Source organism: Perna viridis, chromosome 5 (genome assembly GCF_037379345.1).
Source record: "Perna viridis isolate PV_CMFRI_1.1 ecotype Kerala chromosome 5, ASM3737934v1, whole genome shotgun sequence".
Classification (NCBI taxonomy): Eukaryota; Metazoa; Mollusca; class Bivalvia; order Mytilida; family Mytilidae; genus Perna; species Perna viridis.
Window position 1 is genome coordinate 15,764,358 of NC_142449.1, and position 24,016 is coordinate 15,788,373.

The 24,016-nt window shown below is 33.4% G+C and overlaps 1 protein-coding gene across 3 annotated transcripts; it reads left to right on the top strand.

Annotated features, from left to right (window-relative positions):
- The first annotated feature begins 9,251 nt into the window (after positions 1 to 9,251).
- Positions 9,252 to 23,156, top strand: LOC148616232 (riboflavin transporter 2-like). Of its 3 annotated transcripts, none has more exons than XM_088583090.1 (4): positions 9,265 to 9,417; positions 10,219 to 10,508; positions 14,920 to 16,177; positions 18,925 to 23,156. In XM_088583090.1, the coding sequence occupies exons 3-4, from the start codon at positions 14,933 to 14,935 to the stop codon at positions 19,117 to 19,119; spliced, it is 1,440 nt and encodes a 479-aa protein (XP_088439216.1). In that variant the 5' UTR covers positions 9,265 to 9,417; positions 10,219 to 10,508; positions 14,920 to 14,932; the 3' UTR covers positions 19,120 to 23,156. The 3 variants fall into 3 exon arrangements, with proteins under 3 accessions (XP_088439215.1, XP_088439216.1, XP_088439217.1); XM_088583091.1 differs by having other exon boundaries at positions 10,316 to 10,508; XM_088583089.1 differs by lacking the exon at positions 10,219 to 10,508 and having other exon boundaries at positions 9,252 to 9,417.
- The last annotated feature ends 860 nt before the right edge of the window (positions 23,157 to 24,016 follow it).

Below are 24,016 nucleotides of genomic sequence, written 5' to 3' on the forward strand. Positions count from 1 at the left end.
AGAGTAAACTGTCGCGTCACACATCTCATCTCAAATGATATATTATTTACCCAACGCAACGACATCAAGGTAAACTTGACCACATGCATCGAGTAAAAGGTTCTTCATTGATGTTTTGTTATTTATATAATTGTTCGTGTGTTGTTACTTATCATTCTAAAATCCATCTAAAATCTAAAAGCATACCGCGTTTGACAGGCGAAAAAAATAATCTTTTATTGTACATCAGTCGCCGGACTTGTCTGACCCCGAATTACATCAGATTTTATTGATCTTATTTATCAAAATTTGCAGTATTACAAATTACAGAATACTAGTAAATAAAATACTGAGGCTTTATTCTTTGTATTATACATGGTAGAACGTCTCGTTGATGATTTTAGCTTCCAATTTCGATAGTTACGGTGGTGAATACTTCTTGTACAGAATTTAAATCTTCATAGTAATTTGCTGCTGTTGCTGCTGGTGAGAAGTTACTCCTTGGAACACGTGTACAGCATATCGATTTTTTTTTTGGCCAGGCTATTTACATGCATGGGAAAACTTCTGCTTCACCCCATTTCATGTTCAACTCTTTGAACTCTAACTCAATGTCAACAGTGCTTCAACATACGTTTTTTTTCGGTCGGCCTCTTGATCTTTTACCTTGCGGTATCCATCCGAAGGCTGTTTACGTGATGTCTGTCAGAGGCAGCTGTGGTGGAAACTTGACATTGACCTAATGTCTGATTTTGTAACTAGATTTTACGTTGCTATTATGTAATTTTCCTGCTGTACTGTTTTGATACGCAACTGTTTCCTAGCTTGTAAAATGCAGTTCTCCCCTTTTTTGCCAATCTGTTTTAATATCTTTCTGGGTGGAGTCTTCAGCACTAATGAGTGTTAAACCTCGTTTCTTCTGTTTTCTTTGCATTGAGTTTGAGTCCAACTTGACTTACAAGTATCTTGGTCTGTTTGTTTCATATTGCATATGACCATTCCTAGATAAATAAAGGTAATATCATCTGCAAAATCGTCCAATCTTATGAAAATGGACCTTGCTACTCCTCTTTTCTCCTTATTATGGTCTTCCTCTCTACCCAATCTATGACCATCAGGAATAGGATCGGAGGTAGACGAAAGATGAAAGGAAAACCATGACACGGTGAAGAAATCGGTTCTCATGGTGCAGATGGATATACCATGACGATTCACGGAGTTCATGATGACGACCATAAAACTTTTTTAATGATGACTTCAATCTTGTAGCAACATAACCCTGTTCCAGCAGCCTTATTGTAAGAAGTAGGGAACGATACAGAAAGTCCGCGTAGTTACGGCAAGCTCTAAAATAAGGTATAAGTAGGTTGATGCATCTCCAGTTGTCACAGTTTCAGTGTCGATATATTCAAGTTGCCTATTTATTTTTAGAAGCATAGAAAACATATTATGCTTAGCTAGAAATGAAAACCCTGCGAGATTATAAATAGTTATCAATTATATACATGTAATTGAAATATAAAGAGGAATGCAGAGCTGAGTACCAATTGGAAGAACTGTCTTCAAGTATTTCATGCAGCAGGCCCTGGCGGACAAAGGGGGTAGTGGTTACGATGAAGAAACTTGTATAAAGAAAAGGGGTTTCAGGCTATCATTTGCTACTTATCTTTTGTATATTTTTTACAAAAAGGTAGCATAACCCCCGAAACCATCCTGACGTATTATTTATGCCTCGTGACATCAGAAGCCCTGAATTGACAAGTAAAAATAAAACTTTGCATAGACGATGCCATAGAAATTTCGATTGTGCATTTCTCGGGAATTGTGTCATTTTATTTTTGGTCTGGTGTTATTGGTGTTTGCAATAATCATTCTATCTGGTTATTTTAGCCACGTGTGTGTTATTAATAGAGCTGTAGGTGCTTCAGGACCTTAAAAGTGCATGGCAAATGTTTCCTGCGTCAGACACGATTGGTGAAAATATATTCTAAGACTTTATCGTTAATGTTAATGTATGTGTTTCTGGAACTAGATGTCCAGCGCTTTTACATGACACATAGACGTCTATGGAATAACTTGTAGCACTTGAGCTATAAAGCTTATCAACTGGGAAATGTAGCTAGTTTAGAGGAACATGTATTTAAGGATATGATTTATTTCAATGATCGTGGCTTAATTTTGAATGATTTAACAGACACTTTCGACCTGGAGGTCGATAAACTGAATATTTGTCACCTTCCATCCTTGAATAACTTCTGCTTTGTTTGATTTTCATAAAAAGACACAACACAATATATAAATTGAAAAAGGCCATTTATTGTAAAATGACGAAAACTAAGTATCAAAAGGACATCAGCAAAACACAACTATATATATATATCGATTAACAATAAATCTAGAATAAACTGAATTGTAAAAATACCAAAAGTACATACCTAACCCATGAATAATATCTGAACTGAAAATCAAAGGTGAGGGGCAGATAAATTGAATATCGACCTGAAAATTTAAAAACTGGGAATGGCCAACTAGTAGTTTGTAGCACTATGTTGGAGAGTTTTGTGTTTATTCATCTAGGTGTTTTATGGAAACCGATATCGAACTTGAATATTACGCAAACTGGCGCACTGCTACGGCGCATTATGAATTTTGATGTGTGTGTGGTTTTTAAATGTCCTTCGTAATCAGAAAGGTGAAATTAAAATTCAAACAAAGTTTTCAATATTAACCATTTATAACAACAGGCTTGTGTCACGTTTAAATTCGATCCCCGTACTTGCCATTTATCCCATATTTAACGATTATTTTAGGCGTAAAAATTCAAACGATCGATATAAATTGATTCAGTACATGAGTACTTTGATTAAACTTGTACAACAAGCTTATGTGTAAAAGTTATTTGTATACATACATAGTCAACAGTGTTTGTATTCAAAACTACCTTACAAAACATGAAGGCTAACATAAACAATCTTTAATCAATAACAGAAGACATTTTAATATTTTTATGTCGGGGGCATATTAATTTACCCCTGTCCGTCTGTTCGTCGGTTCGTCCGTCCGTCCGGATTACACATGATTATGGCTTGTCCGGCTGTCTCCTCGAACTACATCTAGATATTTTACAGGATATTTCTACACATGATGAAGGTGTACAGGCCCAAAGGATTTTGATTTTCGTGAAACATTAAGGAACTGGGTGATAGTTGTAATTTTTGTTACAACAAAGTTAGGGATTTGTTATTGGGGTATTTACATTTTTATATGTCCATCAGTCCGTCCACGAGTCCTTTTTTTCTCATTGCAAATAGTCTGACACTACCGAATAGAATTTCATGACACTATATGGCCAGAATACAATTTGTAGATATGCACAAATTCTGATCCCCAAATTGATCCCAAAATTTTTCGAGTTACGGTACTGGTACAATCTATTTTTTTTTATAATTTTAGCCACTGCATGTGACATAATACATAACCGAGGTTGATTAATAGCCATGGACGAAGTCACGAACGGACATATGGACAGCTACTAAATAAAATACTGTGATAGCCATAAATACATTTTCATTCATTCAAAAAGACTTCAAAAGATATCTAATGACGACCTCAGAGAAATTATCTTTGAAGTGTGCATCTTGTAATATTTGCTAGGTGTGAACTGGGAGGGGGTTCCTGGTGTAAAGAAACAATCTAAAATGAAATCAACTCCATTTATTATTGCCGTCGGCATAATATAAGACCACATAATATCTTAAAATGTCTACAGCTGGAAATTACAATTTCGGTTTTTATACAGATCGTTCTTTTGAAACTTTAATGGTAGGTTTATTCAATGCTCCAATATTTAATCCAGTTACTATCCAAATTCCACGGTAATAGCTAGTCTTGAGCGATCCGAATGGAAAGTCTAAACTAAAAAAAAACATCATCACTAGGAATACTCAGTCAATTGTTTATCATCGATCATGGGTATTTACATGTAACATCCAGAATTATGGACGACATTAAGTCTACGGTTCCTACGCCGCAATATATATGGATGTGAACCAGACATCAAAGCTTCCGCTTACAGAACCATGGTTAGACCAACATTTGAATATACAGCCACAGTTTGGGATCCCTATTAACAGTCTCACATACAGTCACTTGAGAATGTACAACGAAATGCAGCAAGATTCGTTAAGGGCAATTACTCCGACAGAATTCCTGACTGTGTTACATCAATGGTAAAGGGGGTACAATGGGAAACCTAGAAGAACATCGACTAAGGTCCATGCTAGTCATGATGTATAAACAACCGTGACATGATAGATATACCAGCTGCATCTACTTAACAACACTGAGGTGACGCCAGAACTCGGGAAACAGCAACTATAGACAATTGCACATCAACCGAGACAACTACAATTTCTCGTTTTTGTCCAGAACCATCAGGAACTGGAACAGCCTTCCAGACAGTGCCAAACATGCCAGTACCATCGAGGCGTTTAAAGGGCAGCTAACCAACACCATAGCTGCCGCTCACCAGCCATAGGCAGCAAGAGACCATGTTTTTAACCTGTACTTAATTTGGTTTTAAAGTTGTAAATACGAGGCTTTTAGCTGTGTCCCGGATGCTACATTGAATTTACACTCTAAATGAGAAGAAGACATTCACTCTGCTATGGACATGAATAATAGCAGTACATCCTTACATACATACATATACATATGTTAATCTTGGTTAATCATTTTTGATTATTTATCACTGTATACATGTAAAGATTTATTTCAAGTACATATATGTGTATGGCTACAATTCACGTACATTAATTTTCTTCCGTTTCGTTTCGCAATTTATAGATTTCGTTTCGATTCGTTTCGTTTAGTTTCGATTGATTTCGTTTCGTTTCGAATGATTTCGTTTCGTTTAGTTTCGATTTCGTTTCGCATTTTATAGGTACCCGCTATCTACAGCATCATTTGCTGATTCTTTGACTCAGCAAAATACTTTTTGGGATAAAATCAATACTTTCTAGTGCATGCCAGTCAATTGATGAGGAATTTCAAAGGCCGTTATATTTCCGAGCAATGTTCTAAAATTTTATAGGGTCGGTAGGTAGGGATTTTTATTTTAACTTGATATTTTTGAAATGAAATAAGTCATAAAGATACCATCAAAACCAAGTATTTTTTGTTTTTGTTTTGACGGAGGTGGTAAAAAAAATATCTCAAGTGCCGAATTAAAAAAAAAACGGTTTATCCACGACCAAGATCACACTCATGACATGTGCGTTTTCAATTTTCTTCTTTTTTTCTGAAGACAATCGGCAGAATTTTTACTTAATTTGTTTTTCTTCAAAATTTCAAATAAAAAACTTTTATTTTAGGGGTTCTGAAGGAGGGTCAGTAGGGTGACCGGAAACATTTTTTAGGCCTAAACGAATAGTCTATTTTTTATCCTTTGCTAGAGAACTGTTTAACTATGACTAACGTATAAAAACACACACAAACATTATAGATGTAAATTCTTAGCAAATCATACACTACTAATTTGGTCCTAAGGAACAGTAATTGACAGGCTTTTTAGGGATGTCCAAAATACCGAATTTGCCTATATGTATATATATATATATATACGTCTTGAATGTGATGACTCTATTCGCTACACTGATCCATCAGATTGATACAGGGAAGATAACGTAAACTTATAGAATGGTCTGAAAAATTCCCAACAATGTTAGAACTGTCAAATTTGCGATGTATATCCTAGCTGGTTGAGTGGTCTAGGGCGCTGGATTTAGTGCAGGCGGTGTTGCCATAGATGTCACAGCGGTACGAGTTCGAGCCCCGCGGAGGGAATGACCAAAAATTTGTATCGCAAATTCGACAGTTCTAACATCGTTGGCAATTTTTCAGACCCTTACGTATATATAGATGGTAAAATTTAAATTGAGTTTTATGCTCATAAAGTTTTATGAGTTTTATGCTGAAGAAGGATATCAATCATCCGAAATATTCAATGTAAATTTTACCATCTTCTGTTGATGTTAAACATATTTAGACGTTTATTTAATTTATTGTTATGTTTCGCATCGTTTTTAACGATCCATCACCCCGTAAGAGTGATTGTTGACTTTTATTTAGACGAATATATATATGTGTGTGTGTGTGTATTTAATATAAAAGTGTCACCGAAAATGGTGCTGACAGCGACGTCATCATCGGCGGCGTCCGTGTCAATTGGATTTTCGTGAGATGACTTTATATTGTGGTTATGGTTGATCAATTGTTATGAAATTTTGATGTGATTTTACTAACTACTAATTAATGATTGCTCCTATTTAATTTTATGGCCCTTATCATTTTAGAATTAGGGCTATCCATGTAACTGACAGATAAATACCACACTGTCGGTTTCTGTTAATCTAAAAAAACTGAGAGCCCAGAATTTTACCAAGCTAATCTACATAAAGTGATATGCCAAATCCTTATTAACATGACATAGCAAGTCCAACACATTTATTGATATCAGTAGATATTTAGTAACACATATTAATATATATTTATAAACATGTGCATAATTGAATTATTGATTTCAGAAATGGAGTTTCCTGGACGATGCAAACACGTTCACCCTACCAGTGCAGCCGGGCCATGCACTCAGTTTTAAGCGGAGTCCGAGTTTCTCATTTTCTTTGTTGTGTGTGTCTGTTTTCCATGTCTGGGGTTTGCCCCTGGATTACATTCATTTGATTTCCGCTAGAATCTTGGTTCCACTGGTTACTCTTTTGAGACAAAACGTATGTATGTTCAAATTTGCTCTTTGGACAATACCAGTCTGCGTCCATACTTGCCCCTCCGGCAATACCAGTCTGTGTCCACACTTGTATTGTTCAACATAAAATTTGTTTTTTTTATTATGTATTATTCATATTGTTTGATCAATTTTGCCCTATAAGCTTACATTACTACCTCCTGAAAACAGTATCAGAAAGATCGATTTACCATTAAATTGTAATGTATTTAAAATGTAATAGAAAAGTATTTTTGGAAAAATTCCTTCAATTACAAGTACTTTGCAATTACTTTCAATAATGTATTTAATGTAATTGATTCCAATTACTGATTTTAATTACCCCAACCCTGGTTCTGACGGGTCTAGTTCTTCCAATGCTTTAAACATATTTTTTTATTTCGATAGAAAACTTCTTTTTGACTTTTACATCATGCTGGCGTTTAATGTCAATGATATTCTGTTTGTATCTTTCATACTTCTGGCCTTTTTCAGTTTAAAATTTAGTTTTGCTGTTATAAGATGATGATCACTATTTGTACCAACTTCTCTACTTTTCATGTGTCAAGAAGAACATGGTCCATCGGGTTATAGTGTGTATATCCTTATTTTTGAAAAAAAAAATGTTTCCAATAACAAGCCGATCTGTTTGCTAGACTTTCCCAATTTTCATTCATATTTCCAAGTTCTTCTCTGTCCATTGATCTTTCATATTAACCGTTGTCACTACCAACGTTGTCATTTTGATCACTTATGATGAGGAGCACATAATGCTGGAGGTTTATCAATCTTCGTAGAAAGCATCATTCACTTCATCTGCGTCCTTTGTTGGCTAGTAGCATTGGCACATGATGGACTTCGCATAGGTCTTTTACAAATCTTTCGTTTATGAGCTCCTATTCTATCAAACTTTTAGCACTATCCTAGATTAACCAACTCCTTCTTTATGTCTGACATCATCTCTTCCTGAGTAGATACAGGTTTTGCCTTGAAAAATTCATATTAATACTTGCACAGAAGCAGCTCATTACCTGATGTAAAATTTTTAGCACACAATTATGTAAAAATTATCAACTATGACCATTTCATTATTTAATCTTCAACCAACTAGAATATTTAAAGGATCAACAAAGTGTAACCACTGCAATTCATAAAAACAAAACTTAAATTGGTACAAAATGTATCCAAATAAAAAATAATAAGAAAGAATCCATATACTTTCATTGCGAACTAAATCATGCATATGCATTTCAAAACTCAAACATGCTATACATGTTACATATATTCCAACTAAAACTTTCCAGATTTAATAACCTTTCCGTTTCGTGACAAAAAACATGTTCATAAGATTTGAAAAGTTTTCAGAAGTAATCAGCATTCTTACAAGATCTTACTTCTCTTGTTAAAATAACAAAAATTAAGTACAAGCTAAAACAATACAATATTTAAAGACATTAAAAATATCATTTGAAGTCATAACAAAATGGGACAAGTTAAACAATAATTAGGAGCATATAGAAACAAAATGTGGATTAAGGTGGGATTTATTTTCCTTTACTGAAAAGCCAAATAAAGCTATGGAAAAAAGGGTAAAGCCGCAGTTTCTCGATTAAATGCTAATTGGGCCTGTTTGATAAACCTGTGACAGTAGGGAGCAAAGTCGATGATTATACATGCAAAATGTAGTTAACTCAATAAATATTACATGTGAAAAATGAACTTAAGGGAAACAAGACACAAAAAACTTAAATATTAGCAATACGAACACCAACTAAAAAACGGGAGTGACATCAGGAAGGGTAAGCATTTTCTGCTCCGCCAGCGGCATCCGTTCTATTGCAAGTGAGCGTGATGCGGTAATATTTATACTCTAGCAACAATAATCAGTGACCCCATCAAAGGGTCATTCAATTCAACTAAGTATCACGACAGAAGTAAAGTAAATAATGAAGGAAATGATTGAAAATTATTCAAAATTGTCAAAAAGATATATAAAAAATATCATCATAAGCCACGAGTTACTGGGACTTGTAAAACAACAGTTTTTAGTCATATTTAGTCCCAGTGAGACAATACCAAGTATGAAGAAATGTAAAAATACCACAACATTTGGATATCAGATATCTTATATGATGGCTTTCCCGCTGGAACATTGATGTAATTGGTCATGATAGAACCTCTTATTGTCGACATATGAATAAGCTGATATCAGAACCCTATTTTTTAGTAGACTTCTGTAAAAATCTTGCACAACTTCAGCAAGGAGTTAAATATATGGTATGTATACATGAAGTGCTGCAATATTATTTTTCGAAAATAACTATTTCTCAGACAACTTATGATTGTATTTCTTAAGGCTTTTCCTTTGGAATTGAGTTTACTGATATAATCACTAATCTTACACGCACATATATCTTAAACACGAAGGTGGTAAGCATACTTTTAGCATGACCGATATTTTCTGATTACTCATTTACTGGTACTCACTTCATCTACTGTCACTTCGCTCCTACAAACAATCGGATTAGTGATGTAAACCCATGGACTCAATGTGACTTACAACTTGAGGCCAGGGAGTGTATCGGACGATAGGTATTGTGACCGTGAATGAAAAGAACGGATATTGCTTAGTTAATACTGGAATTTTGACACACTATACTGTAAGTCTATTTAAGTTAAAGTAAAACATAAACACGACAGAGTTTGAAACCAACTGAACACATACTGTGTCCGTGACATAGATTGTACACACAGACACACATACATGTAAATACTCATTACATCATCATGGGACATGCATGGAAATAACATTAACAAAGCACATAACACACATTTGTAAAACCAGTGTGTCTAGCTGCAGAAAGAGGATGAACACCCATTCCTTTGTAAAATTATTTAAACTCCTTTCATCCAGAAAATTCATTTGAAGCTCATGATTTCAGTGAAGGTAGCTTGTGCCTGATGGTGTTAATTCTTGGTAAAACGGCACAATTGTTGTATAAAAAAAGAGTAACAATAATCCTTTATAGCAGGAACTTAATTATATCACAGGGACTGCCCAGATAGCAGTAATGAATAGGGCAAATATTGGCAAGTAATTGGCACTGTAGGCATCTATTGGCATTGGCATGGAAATGTTGGGCCAATATCAGGCCGATATCCAGAAACCAGTTGTTGGCTTCATGGTACAAATGTATTGGGCTGAAGTTGGGCAAAGTAACCAACTAATCATTTAGCTGTCAACTGCCCAAGTGGTATCAGCCAATAACATTTGGCAGTATAATCAGACCTTCAGTGGCCTCATGTCAAACTTATAGATAGATAGATATACAATAATTGTAGTTCTAAACAGAGATGGTGAATGATACACACACACAAACTCACACATACATATATATTTATATAAAAATCTACATAATGTATGTATAAATATTTTTTAAAATCATCAATTTTTCTTCGAGGAAAACATGAGTGTGGAGATAATAAATATAACTTAAATGATTGCCTGTTAATAATTTATGACAACATTGAGCTAATCTTGTCACCACACGAACACAGAGCACCCAAGGTACAGCATCAAACGTTCGGCCATTATTCTTAATCTCCTGGCAGTTCCAGATGTTGATTATATGGATGTGGAATATCATATTTCATATTTTCAAGTCTTCTTATTTACAAGAAAATGAACAGTCGCCATTTTGATTGTTTTATTCTGAAAATTTTATCCTGAGAATCTCTGACTTGAAGAAATGTAAGTATATATTTTTCCATTATGATATTGGTTAACTTAACAAAGAAAACTTTTTGAACACATGTTTTATATGCTGATGTGACGTACAAATTGTCTAGTTAGGTTTTCTCAATTCAAAGCAATGATTTAACGTGGAAGTTTCTTTTCTTTCCATTTATAGCACAATGTTATTTTTGATTTTAATATTGAAGGTGTGAGAACAAAACATGAATAATTCCTCTTTGTAAGATTTCATATGGTAATCTTTAAACCATCATGTTCAAGTTTCAAGCTTTTATAATATTTTAAGTTTCAAGCTTAAGGGTTTGAATCCTCAAATGAAAGCTAGTGTATGTGTTCAGAGCAATAAATTGTTACATTTTCCTATGGTCACTGTTTAAATTTATCATTCGTTTCCATGTGAAGTGAGGAACAGCATTTCAGTTAATTTGCCAAATTATGAATAATATTTTTTCAGGGATGGATTTTTGTCATTATTTAAAAGAGTGTACAGGTACACCCAGCCTTTCATGTGTATGAAATTTATAATTCATGTATAAATATCTGTCATAAAAGCTGAAGCTTCCTAATTAACAATAAAAAAAATTAATAAGATACTACAGGTTTTAATGTACACTTCTGTCCACACAAATTTTAATTTCTCCACTAATAAAGTAGTAAACTTGAAATAATAAATAAAAAATATTTAATTAACAACTTTCATTAAGTTTTTATTCTTCTATTCATAACTGAACAATAATTGCGTTGATTATGTTGTTTGTTGCTGCATGTACATGTAATAGGACCACATTGTTTGTACTGTATATATTTTAGGGGCTTAGATTCTAGATAAAACTTAAAAGAAAAAGTTTAATATGAAATAATTGTGTGATACACATACTTGTCTATATTGTTTGCATTGTTATTGAATTATTGAAGTTAGTTCATGATATTTTATATTTTCACAACTAATGTAATTGTATCAACATAAGTTAAACAGAAGTATTATCAAATTGATTAAATACATCTGATATACATGTAAGTGTGCAATATTATACTTTTTATATATTTTATAAACACAATGCCGGGGAAGCATAAGTAATTAAAAACTTTGTTGAGATTGTGGATGCATTTTGGTAAAGTTTCGGTGCCATTATACAAGATGAGTGACCAGCATTTTGTTGAGATCTTGGTGCCTGTATACAGGATGAGTGACTGGCATTTTGTTGAGATCTTGGTGCCTGTATACGGGACGAGTGACTGGAATTTTGTTTTACATTTTGTATGTCCCTTATAAGCTACCCTCAAACTCTGTATTGAGTTTCATACAAACCATCATGGTAATACTGAAATAGAAACGTTGGTTCCAGTACATGAAAAATAGAGACTGTGGTAGAAAAAAAAAGACCTGAGAAGAAGAAAAAAAAAAAAAAAAAAGGTTTTGAACTTTATTATGCTACCTTCAAACTCTGTATTGACATCACTCTTTACACTTTAAGGAATAAAAAATATTTTTAAGCTCTTAATCTTAAAGTATCAGCCTATATCTTAAGGCAGTCGCTCTACTTGTTTTTCTAGTTCTAGAGTGTAGGTATTTGGTTTAATATATATTGTACAATAAATGCTATGGACTTCACTTAAAAAAATGGTCAACAGTGACCATTTAAAAGATGAGGCAAAGAATTAGTTTAAAACCAAATGTGGAAAGAAATTACACAACGTATCCAGCTTGAACACTTGCCATCTCCCCGAAAGACTCATAGTATAACTAGAATATATAAGGTGAATATGTCAAAGAGACAACCTTACTGTGAAGAATTTTTCAGCCCTAGGCCACCCACTGGTCCAATGAATGACGAGGAAACCCTCATACAATAGGGTAGGCTTTTGCTGCAGCTGCACCTGCACCAAAAAAGTTTGATGACTGACAATAAACATTTATAGAAATCAATCCTACTAAATGCAGGGGGCACAACTAACCCCTTGGGTAAGCAAACATTTACTTGGTAATGGGTCATTTTAAGTTTGCTAAGCATTTTCGAGGTAGTGGACAGTACTGAAAAAACTACATAACTCATATTGGTAAAAGATTGGCCAAATATCGGGCCATAAGAACAATCTATATTTTGTAGACTTTGGCCCAATATTGGGCCAAAATAGGTCAGAGTATATATCACATGTTAGTTTGGCATTGGCATACAATTGGCATAGCTACATGCTGGTATTGGCCTGATATTGCACCAACCTCTTGGTATGATATTGATCTGATGAGAAAAATGATATTGGGCTGATGCCATAGGCGAACATCGGGCCAACCTGACTACTAAGATTCAGCCAATATCGAACCGATGTCTTACTGCTATCTGGGTGGATACTCTTATCAAAATCAATATAATGAACAAAAAATTCTGTGCCTCCCTGGTCTTTATATTGGGTAAACTTTATGCCTATAATGTTTGTATTTGACATGCATACTAGGGGAAAGAGAAATTATTCAGGATTTTAGTTATATAAGTTATAAAATTAACAACTTGATTATGATGAAAATACTGAGGACGGGTGTGTTCTCAACACTCTAAAATATAATAAAAATCTAAGTGATTGTAGAAATATGAAGTTTGAATGTTCAAATCATCATGTTGATTTCATTAGAAGTATTTGATTGTGATACCAGTGTTTATTCATTAGATTCATCATATGTCAAGTGATTGCTGAGCAGTAAAAAGTGATATATTAATTTTATTTGAAAAAAATGAGTTGAAGCATGGCAAACCAAAAACTGGGATCACCCTTTTGTAGGATATTTACTAGTGGGGCTGCATATTTAATAATGGGAACAAGCCCCTGTGCGCCTATAAAAATTTATAACAACTATCGATGGACATTTTTTGTTTCTATACATATACTCTGGATATATTTTTTCTAAATGTTTAAAGAAGTATTACATGTATTATTATTATAAATGCTTACCTTTTAAGGAATAGATGAATGACAAGAGTCATTGGCCTCCATTATTGTTTTTGTTTAACTTAGTTCCAGTGCAAAGGTGCAATTCTTGGTAATGTGTGCATTTTATCATCATCTAATTTTAGTGAGACATGTCTCCTGCATACCAGACTATTAATCAGTACTGTTTATTTTAATATAGGTTGAAAATTAATTTAAAATATGAATCTTAATTTTGAATGCATACACAGATTTTCGGGATGTACAGTAAATCACAATGCCAAACTTATAGTCAGAATAATTTACCATATATGGAATTTTGAGTTGATTTCAACATGTTAGTAAACACCTCTTGACCTGACCTTGATGACAAATGGTCCACATGTGTAGGCCCATGTTCTTTGTTACAAAAAAGTCCAAATTTGTGAGAGCAATGGAAATAGTTTGCGCTGGAAATAGGTTATACCACTGTATCTTGAAGACTTATAATGCCATGAAATGCAACCTCTTTAATCTCAGCGAAGGTAACTTAGATAATTCAAGTGGAATTTAATAGGAACTGTCTGAGTCATTATAGATGAACCTTAATGGCCTTTCTTGCACTTCTCTAATTTCTTCATGTTACCTTCACCACAAAAATGCCAAACTAATTTGCAATACTTAAAATTCAGAAATATGAAAGAATAATATTTTGTAAGCTTTCCAATTTACTCAAACTATTTCCAATGTGTTTCAAAGCATTCAGTTGTTGAGAAGCTTTTTACTTAAATGAGACACATGAGAATTGAAGGTTAATTTAAAATCCAATTTAACACCAAGAAGTTGACTTTATTTTTACAGTTTATCTTGTTTAAAAATGAGACTCAAATTTTTAGCTCACCTGGCAGGATGCCACGTGAGCTATTGCTATCACTTGGTGTCCGTTGTTGTTGTCGTTATTAATTTTTTTCAAACCTCTTTTCCTGACACTACTTGACCAATTGGAACCAGCCTTTATATGAATGTTTCTTGGGTATCCTGCATAAAATTGATTTAGGGATTTTTGATCTATTGAAAAACATGGCCACTGTTACTAAAAATGGAATAAGGGAGTCAGACAGTAAATTTCGCATATATCTCCAAAACCATTACTTTGATTGATAATTAAAAAAAAAAAATAGAAATCATTGAATCACTGGGCCCCTTAAGCCAGCCAGCCATCACACTTTTCTAAATTTCTTGATCTGTCATAGGAAGCCTGTCAAAGACAAATAGGAGAAGTGAGCACAAACAAGTAGTTTTTGCTGATTTCTTCCTCTAGATAGGTCCTGCTTGGTTGTTCTGAATGGCTTCCAATCAGTTTAGATTCCCTTAATTAACCAATCAAACTGAAGTTTGTGATCACACCAAAAATGAGAATTGTTTTTTTTAGAATATCAATATATTCATCTTTGTCCTCTTACAGGTTACACCCACCTCATATTAAAAATTGCTGTTTATTTTGCAGACACTAACTGAAGATGGTGGCTGACATATTTCGGTGTAAGAATACAAACATAGTTGTGTATATTTTGGTTGCGTTGTTTGGTATAGGATCATGGGTTGACATTAATGGACTGTGGGTAGAGCTTCCAGTGATAGTACCACATCTACCAGAGGGATGGAAGCTACCATCATATCTCTCTGTTATAATACAGATTGCAAATATTGGACCACTGTTTGTGACACTCATGTACATTTTTTGCAAGAAAAGAATGAATGAAAGAGTGGCTGTCTACTTAGTCTTAGGCATAGGTGCTGTAGCATGTCTGCTACTTTCATTTTTCTGGAAGGAAACAGTATATTTTGCTGGTGCAATGCGAAGTATAGCATTACTAGTTTTGCAGTTCTTTCTAGCATTGACTGACTGTACCACATCTGTTTTGTTCTTGCCTTTTATGTCAACTTTTAAATCAGAGTACATCACAGCCTATTACATAGGTGAAGGATTGAGTGGCCTAATACCTAGTGTTGTAGCCTTAGGACAAGGCGTTGGACAATTATCATGTGTTAATGTGTCCCAGACAAACTTGACTACTAATGAAACATCATACAGTATACAGGCAGTTTATCATAGCACTAGATTTTCTGTTGAAGAGTTTTTCTATTTTCTATTTGGTATGTTAGTTATATCCATTTTTTCTTTTACTATTTTGAACTATGTCCCATACTGTAAGAAGGAAAAAGTGAAACACCAGGATGACTATGAAGAAGTTTCAGATTCCAGTACAGGGAATAAAAGTAATGTGGCTAGTAGTTATGAGCTGTACAATGGTGAGACCACAGGAAGTTCAAGCACATTTTCCAATCCATCTTCTCTCAATTCTAGAAGCAATCTTATGAAGAGGAACAGAGACTTAGAGATCAATTCAAAATCATTGGACGTTTCTACTATCTACTTCAGAGAGGTTATTTCATCAAAGAAATTCATACTTCTTTTAGTTATAATTGGATGGGTGAATTGCTTAACTAATGGAGTGCTTCCATCACTACAGACCTATTCTACACTTCCATATGGGAACGATGCATACCATTTAGCTGCCACACTGTCCAACATTGCTAATCCACTGGCATGCTTTTTGGCATTTTTTGTCACAGTTAAGTCTAGTACAGTAATCTCAGGCCTGACTGTATTGGGTAGTGGATTGTCAGGCTATATTATATTTACAGCAGTAACAAGTCCAACTCCTGTTCTCCATGGTTCCATGGCTGGTACTATCATAGTTGTAAGTACAGTATTAACATGTATAAACATTATTTATTTATTTTATAGCAAAGAAATTTTTACTTTCATTTAAAAAAGGATTCAAATTAACCCTTTCTATCATGGGATTTTGCTGATGTGTCATTATTTATAAGACTACAACAAAAAAAATTTTGGTTTTATAAGGATAATACCCTGCCATCATTGTTGTAGCCGGTTTATTAAAAAGAAAACTTGAGTAAGACTTGTCCAATCTTTTTTGAAGTTTTAACTCATTGTTCTTGGTGCAAAATGAGGGAAAATAGGTGTTATCATTAAAATTGATAGAAAAAGTTTATTGTTGGTTGGATTTTTGCGATTCAAATATCAATCTGTTACTCTTGAAATTTTTTACAGGATAGGCTTATCTTTAACTGTTTTGGAGTTACCAGGGTACAAAATTTAGCCACAGGTATCCTTCAGTCCTTCCATTTTTCTTGTAAGTGGAACTCTTCCTAAACCGCTCAAGGGATTTTGATTAAATTTTATAGGAAGGTTAGGCATCATATGTACATTTAGATGTGCTTGAATGAATATAATTACTGTCAGAGGACTTAAAGGAGATAATTCAAATTAATGTTTTACATGTATAAACCTTGTAAGGGCAATTGCCTCTAAACCTCTCAAGGGATTTTGATGAAATGTTATTGGAAGGTTAGATATGATATGCAGATGTGCATGAAGGAATATAATTTTTGTTTAAGGACTCCAAAGGTAAATAATCTAAATTAAGGAACCTCATGAGTTTCAACTCCTCCACAAGGGATTTTGATGATATTTTATAGGAAGGTTGGATGTCAAATGTAGATGTGCATGAAGGAATATAATTACTGGAGAACTCCAAAAGGAATAATCTTAATTAAGGGGGTTACATTTAAGTCCATTTACCTACCTACCAATTTTCTTCATGCCTAGTGGCACATAAGACTGATACCAAATCCCTCTTTTTGTGTCTGTCTACAGCTATCTTTTCCATTTCTTTCTACATCTTTCCAATCTTCTTTATGTCTCCATATATAGTCTTCTTCTGAGTCTCTCTTGGTCATCCCCTGCTCCTTTTTATCTGCTGGTGTCCAATTCAATGACAAAAGGAAAGTTTGTATTGATATTGGGTTTGTGACCTGTGGAATTAGGGGCCAAAAAAGCATTTCATAGGACTCACTGATCCCTAATGTGAGAAAAGAGGCCAAAAGGGTTAAAATAGGTGTGAATTTAAAAATTGATGTACATGTAAATGGCTTATTTCTTCTACAATTTTGATAATATTTTTAGCTCACCTTGCCGAAAGCCATTTGAGCTATTGCCATCACTTGGTGTCAGTCGTCGTCCATCATTGTTGTCGTTAACAATTTTTCAAAACTTTTCTCCTCTGACACCACTTGACTAATTTGAACCAAACTTAGTATGAATGTTTGTTGGGGTTTCCTGCATAGAACTGATGTGGGGATTTTTGATCCATTGAAAAACATGTTCGCCGTTACTAAAAGTAGAATATAAGGGTCAGACAGTAGTTTTTCGCATATATATCCAAAACCGGTAGGTTTAGCCAAATTTTGACATAATAAAAGTGTTCAGCATGATGAGATCTATCTTCGGTCAAATTTTCATTTTATTATGTTAAGCCATATTGGAGTTATTGCCCTTTTTCAATGTTTTTTTGCTATTTTTAATGTTATTTCTGTCAAAAATCTTCTCCTCTGACACCACTTGACCAATTGGAATCAAACTTGGAATGAATGTTCCTTGGGGTATCTTACATAGAACTGATGTGGGGATTTTTGATACATTGAAGAACATTGCCACCAACACTGAAAAAAGAAGATAGGTGTCAGACTGTGTGTTTTTCGCATGTATCTCTAAAACCATTAGGTTTAGCATAATTATTTCAATTGCTGAAATTACCCTTAGTATAAGGCCTTCAAAAGTCTTCAGGGATCAAAAATGTCAGGCACTCCTTTTAAGAGTTATTGCCCTTGAAAGATGAAAATTGTCCTTTTTTTTAGTTTTCAGCCAATATTTTGAAAACTATAATAGATAGAAAGAAACTTTCAATTGCTTAAATGATTCTTAAGATAGTCCTACTAAAGTCTTGTTGAGTCAAAATTGTTGGACAACTCCTTGTTAAATTTATTGCTCTTGAAAGACAAACTTTAACAAGGTGAGCAATTCAGGCTCCTGGGAGCCTCTAGTTTAAAAATGTGTTCCTTATTAAATCCTGTTTGATGAGTATTTTACATGTCAGTTTTTCAAAGACCGTATTTTAGAAAAAAAAAACTGATTTAATTTAATATTTTTTGGTTTTTTTCCCAATTCCTCTGTACATACTGTATTCACTCAATCTTTAACTGTTTCAGAGTTAAAGTGATTGAAATTAAACGTTGCATTACTAATTGTTTATCCAAGACAGACTATACAGTTCATGTGCCAAAAATGTTCAGTCAATCCACCATTCTAAGCGTGTGTCTAACAGGATCCGTGTATCCACATTGGTCCCCATGTGCAGGAATCACATCATAATGCACTCCTCAAAGATTTTAATTTGAGATACATGAAATGTATGTATATTCAAAAATGTATGTTGAATACATTTTACTTCATTTGAAAAATACATGTACTTCAGATCAATATAACCCATAAACTTGCATATATTTACTGTGTATCTATTTAATCAATTTGAATATAAAACTCATGTCAGTACTCTTCAACAAAATGTATTTTTCTTTATTTAAGGTAGCAGTTTGGGTTATAAACACATTCCTAATGAGTTACGTCAAAGTTTCCATCGCAGGGGTATTCCGCCAGGAAGGGAAGAAGGCTTTATTATGGGTTGGTGGTATATCACAAGTCGGCTCAGCCATAGGAGCCTTAATAACATTTGTACTTGTCAATGTTCATAATGTATTTGTCAGTGCACCTGTTTGTTAGCCTAAGAGGATGCTACATAAGTAGCGCTGAAGTGGGTTTATAGGCTTTGTGATACCTGCAGTGCTTCCATGAGATTTTGAACAACAAAATTTGATTTGATATGACTGTTTAGTGTAATATATGTTATATTTATTTATTGTTCATTTTTTGTTGATACTTTTTGTTGTTTCTATAATGTTGTCACAGTTGTTAAAAAAACTTTTACATATGTACTGCATGGTCCTAAATGCCAATTGTAAGGTCATTGTCTTGAGATAAGTATAAATGTCCAGTCAACAAGATTCTTGTTTCTTTATAAATAAATATATACTGACATCATTACAGAACTTAAATAAATACAGAATAAAGGCGGGTTTGAAGTTGAGACAGAAAACAGCGATGCAGTGAAGTAAGTGATATATTCTTTTGAGGTATTCAAAACTGACATTATGTGGTTTATTGGGGATGTCACAGTAGGGTTGTCATTGGAAAGGCCAATGTTTCTTTTATTATAATGGGACTACATTTGTTGATGCATTGTAGGTATTTTAATGACTTTTAAAAGCCATTTAAGAATGACCTCTTGTAAGAGTAAAATAAATGAATATTTACTGGTATCTATTTTTCATTATATTCACATAAAGTGTTACATTTAGTAATATTGGGCATTTTTTGGAGGATGGTGCTGTGCACATTTCAATAATTAACCTCTCATCAGCAGTATTATAACCAATTCATAGAAAGATCTAAAGCCAAACTATATTATATTCAAGAAATACTATTAACTAAAAGAAATGAAAGAGGAAGCAAAATCCTGCACCATGATGTTTGACCAAGTGCAGTACTATGAATGAAGTCTCAATGTTTTAGTGAATTTTAATTTTCAATATGTTGGTAAATATATTATAAAATAATCAGGTCAAAAAAGTTTGATTAGATGTTAGTATTGAAGTTATTTAACATTTTTTGTTATTGTGGTGTCCATTGTTAATTAGAATGTGTTTAGCTTTCAGAAGAGCTGTGATCAAAATATCAGATGTCTTTATGTACAATGTAGTTTTTGTAATTGTTATTGAAGGATAACCTTTGTTATTCACATCAATACAAAATCAGTTATACTGCTACTTCACTCCCCCCCCCACCCAAGAGTAGCAAGACTATGCAAATGTCACTTGTTTGGATACAAGGTTTGTTTTCATAAGACTGGCCATCAGTCAGTATCCTCACAAGGATTAAAGTTGACCCATAAAAAGTTATCAAATATCAAGCTACTTTCAGTGATCATATTTTGGATAACCAATGAAATAGACCCTCATCTGTATAAGCACACCTGTTGATTACGGAGAAATAATAGACTTTCAATTGAAAGTAAAATACATGTTATATTGTATTTCATTAAGTTTTCAAATATTAAAGCATGTGGCAGTGAATTATGCTATTTTATTTTGAGTTGTTAGTAAAGTTAATGCAATAGTCAGGTTTCTATACAGATACATAAAATGTTTGTCAGAAAAATCGAGAAAAACTTCATGTATTGCCTTAATACAGTTTCACTTGACTACTCCTGTTCCTCATGTATTTCTGGTATAAGCATTGAAAAATAAACTTCAAGTTGTACAAAATAAGACAACTTGTATTATAAAAAACTTAGACTTTTGATCAAGCATAAAATATCAGTGTTTCAAGAGATTGTTTTTTTTTTTTTAATGTTGCCTTCGGTAATTGCGACTTATTCATGTTCACAAAATTATGTTCAATAAATGTCCATTGTATATGAAAAAAAGTTTTGTTAAACTTTGAGAAAGTCACTCTTATTACACGAGATCCAGTCAGCACAACTTTTTTGTTCCACCTGTTCAGGACATGGCAGCAAATACATTTTACTACAATTCTATTAAATATTGGAATAATTTGCCAAATGAACTGAAAAAAATTGCAAATCATGATGTTTTTAATAAAGGGGTAAAAGATTATCTATTTGAAAAATTAAAATTGAACATCAATGTGATTTATTAAATGATTTTTATTGTATAAATAATTTTTTTTGAACTGCAATTCCCCTACATTTGCTGAATTTATAATACGGTAACCATCTAATTGAGCTCATCATAGTAAGTTATTGTTATTTTTGTATTATTATATGTTAATTTCTACTTGTGAACGGAGTTGGAAATAAGCTATTTAGCTTTCAATTGGTATTCCTGATATAATATCATTATAATATACATACATATATATATACAAATGTTAGTAATGAACAAAAATGAGTTCATATTCTCAGTTTATTTTGTTTTATTGTGTTATGTCTTGTCATTTGTCCTGTGTAATTTAATTGTATATACATATCTTTGCTTCTTAAGTGATATGTATAATACTATGTCGAAATAAATATCTATCTATCTAAACCTTTATAAAATTAGATAATATTTTAAAAATCTGTAAGCGTAGCCTCCCTTTGAGGTCAGTCAGCAGGCCCTCCTTTCTCTGAATTTCTTGATCTGTCAATGTAATTGCTTGGTGAAAAAAGATTAAATCACACATTGATAAATGGCTTTGGATATCTCCATTCTTCAATGACTATTTACTGGTATATTGATACAACAGTTTGCCATGGAAATATAAGTACATTTTATATTGTACTATGCAATACAATTCTATATGACTATCAAGTTTTTTTTATACCACTTGGAACTTGGTATATGTCCACATTTTGATGTTATAAAACTTTAAATTTCAGTTTAGAATGTATGGTTAACAATGCATCCAATAGCAACAGGCTGTACATAATATTGAACGTATTGAATGTAGTAGCAGTCAGAGTAGGTCAGGGGCGGGGCAAACGCTTAAATGTTGGCAAGAGGAGCGAGGCGAAAAGTTTGAAATATTCTTCTTAGAGTGGGTGCAATGTAGATATTTTTTGTGGTAAAATTAGCGAGAAATTAAAGTTTCAACCTAAAACCGCCTAAATCTACCCCTGACAACCCATAATTTGCTAATTTTAGGGGGGTGCACGCCTAAATGCGCCCCTGTAGATGATACAATCAAGTCAGAAACTTACAGAATTCACCTTTAATTCAGAAACAGTTCATCCACATGACCAGTTTTAATTTGTTATTCAGTTGTTGCACTTCTGAGAATTTCGTAGTCGTAGGACAATAGTTACGTAAAAATATGTTGTATGTAAACAGTAAAGTACTCTTTGTTTTTTCGTTTTTTAGGTTTTTCTGAGCCCTATATCATCCAAACCATGGGCATTGTCTGAGTTTTAATATAGATTGGTACTAAACTTTTTATGGTATTATTACTGTTTAATTCTTATAACAGAAGTTATCTAATCATTATTTAGGATAGATGTGGGTGATTCAACTTATTCCAGAGAAAGTATTAGAATCCATAAACCAGCTTTAACCTGCCTTTAATACTGTAAATGATGTCATTCTTAGTTTTCGTTTTGAAACAGAAAGTAAAGGCCACAAAGAATAAGGGTTCTGTTAATGAACAATCCATCGAAATTGCCAATTTTATCGTTATCCCATTTACTGTCACATAATGTTTAGATTTTTCACTGATCCCTGTAGAATTGTTTCAAGATTCAGTCGAAGGCACACTCCCTACCTTTGATGAAAGGACGTTACACGGCTGTTTTTCCCCTCAAGAGCCTGGTGGTATTCTTGTTTCTGTGACCCACATCCGGTTTGAACTTTTTTTAATACATTTGTAGTCGGGACCTTACAGGGTTACTTAAAGGTTTGTTTAAAATACTGAAGACCTTTTGGTGGTCTCTGAAAGTATTTACTATTTTGTATTTAGATTATACGCTGGTGCATTTGTTACGTTTCTAACTACAAATATACAGACATTTATAACAGGTATTAATGTTTTTGATGTATACTATTGATAAGTGGACTTTAATTGTCCGTATGCTTCAATTTGATCTCTTTTTTTATGATTTGCTCAGTAACATTATTAGGGACCATTAGTTATAAGCATAATTTATTTATACATTATATGTTCATGTGCCGTGAAACCTTTGTCAAATAAAAAAATGATAAATGCAATGGCTCTTATTACGCTTTTAGTGTATCGCTCAAAAACAGATGCAAATGCAAGAATGTTTAAAATGTAGTAAATAAAATTGTCCACGAGACAAATATATTTATAAAAAAAATCACCATTTAGTACACATCGAAAGATTTCGCGATCCAAATATACCTCTTAAATATCATACACGTGTTCTAAGTTTGTTTGGTTTTTGCTTGTATGAGAACGGGAAGTTTACATTAAAAGATGAAATGATCTGTTAGCATTGAGCATTACCCAGTTTCAGACACAGGGGCTAGTTACAATTTACTATATAGGTCATATAAATTATCAGGGCCCCGATATTTATATTTAGCCATTACCAGTCTTGGTAACCAGTTGTTTTTGATCGAAAACATTCAGATCATCACGGTTACGAAAAAGTAATCATATCATGGGAACCAAGATTCAAGCGGAAGTCACCCGATTTTAGAGAATATCGCATTCGTGCCATTTCTGATGTTTAAAGTAAGCCAACATTAGTGGCATAGAATATTTGACGATTAGCAACTTTGACTGCAGTCTCTCTGATTTCTGAAGTTGCAGCATGACTTTTTCTTACAACTATTAACTTACCCCAACTGTTTTTGTGTTGTTTGCAAAATTCTGCAATTTAACCCCTATGGTCTTTTTTTAAGTAACGGCGGCCAGATAAAAAATCCCCACTAGCGGATTGTTAAAAATACCATAAGGAACACTTGTGCAAAGTTTGGTTACAATCTGTCTAGTAGTTTTAGACGAGAAGATGTTTGAAAAAGTTAACGGACGACGAAGGACGCAAAGCGATGACAATAGCTCGATCACACGGCCTTAACGGACATGTAAAACATAGACAAGA

Bases quoted from the DNA above. Each gene is read 5' to 3' on its own strand.
- LOC148616232 (XM_088583089.1), top strand. From the start codon at position 14,933: ATGGTGGCTGACATATTTCGGTGTAAGAATACAAACATAGTTGTGTAT. The intron at 16,178-18,924 runs GTAAGTACAGTA...TCTTTATTTAAG, and splicing joins TGGCTGGTACTATCATAGTT to GTAGCAGTTTGGGTTATAAA.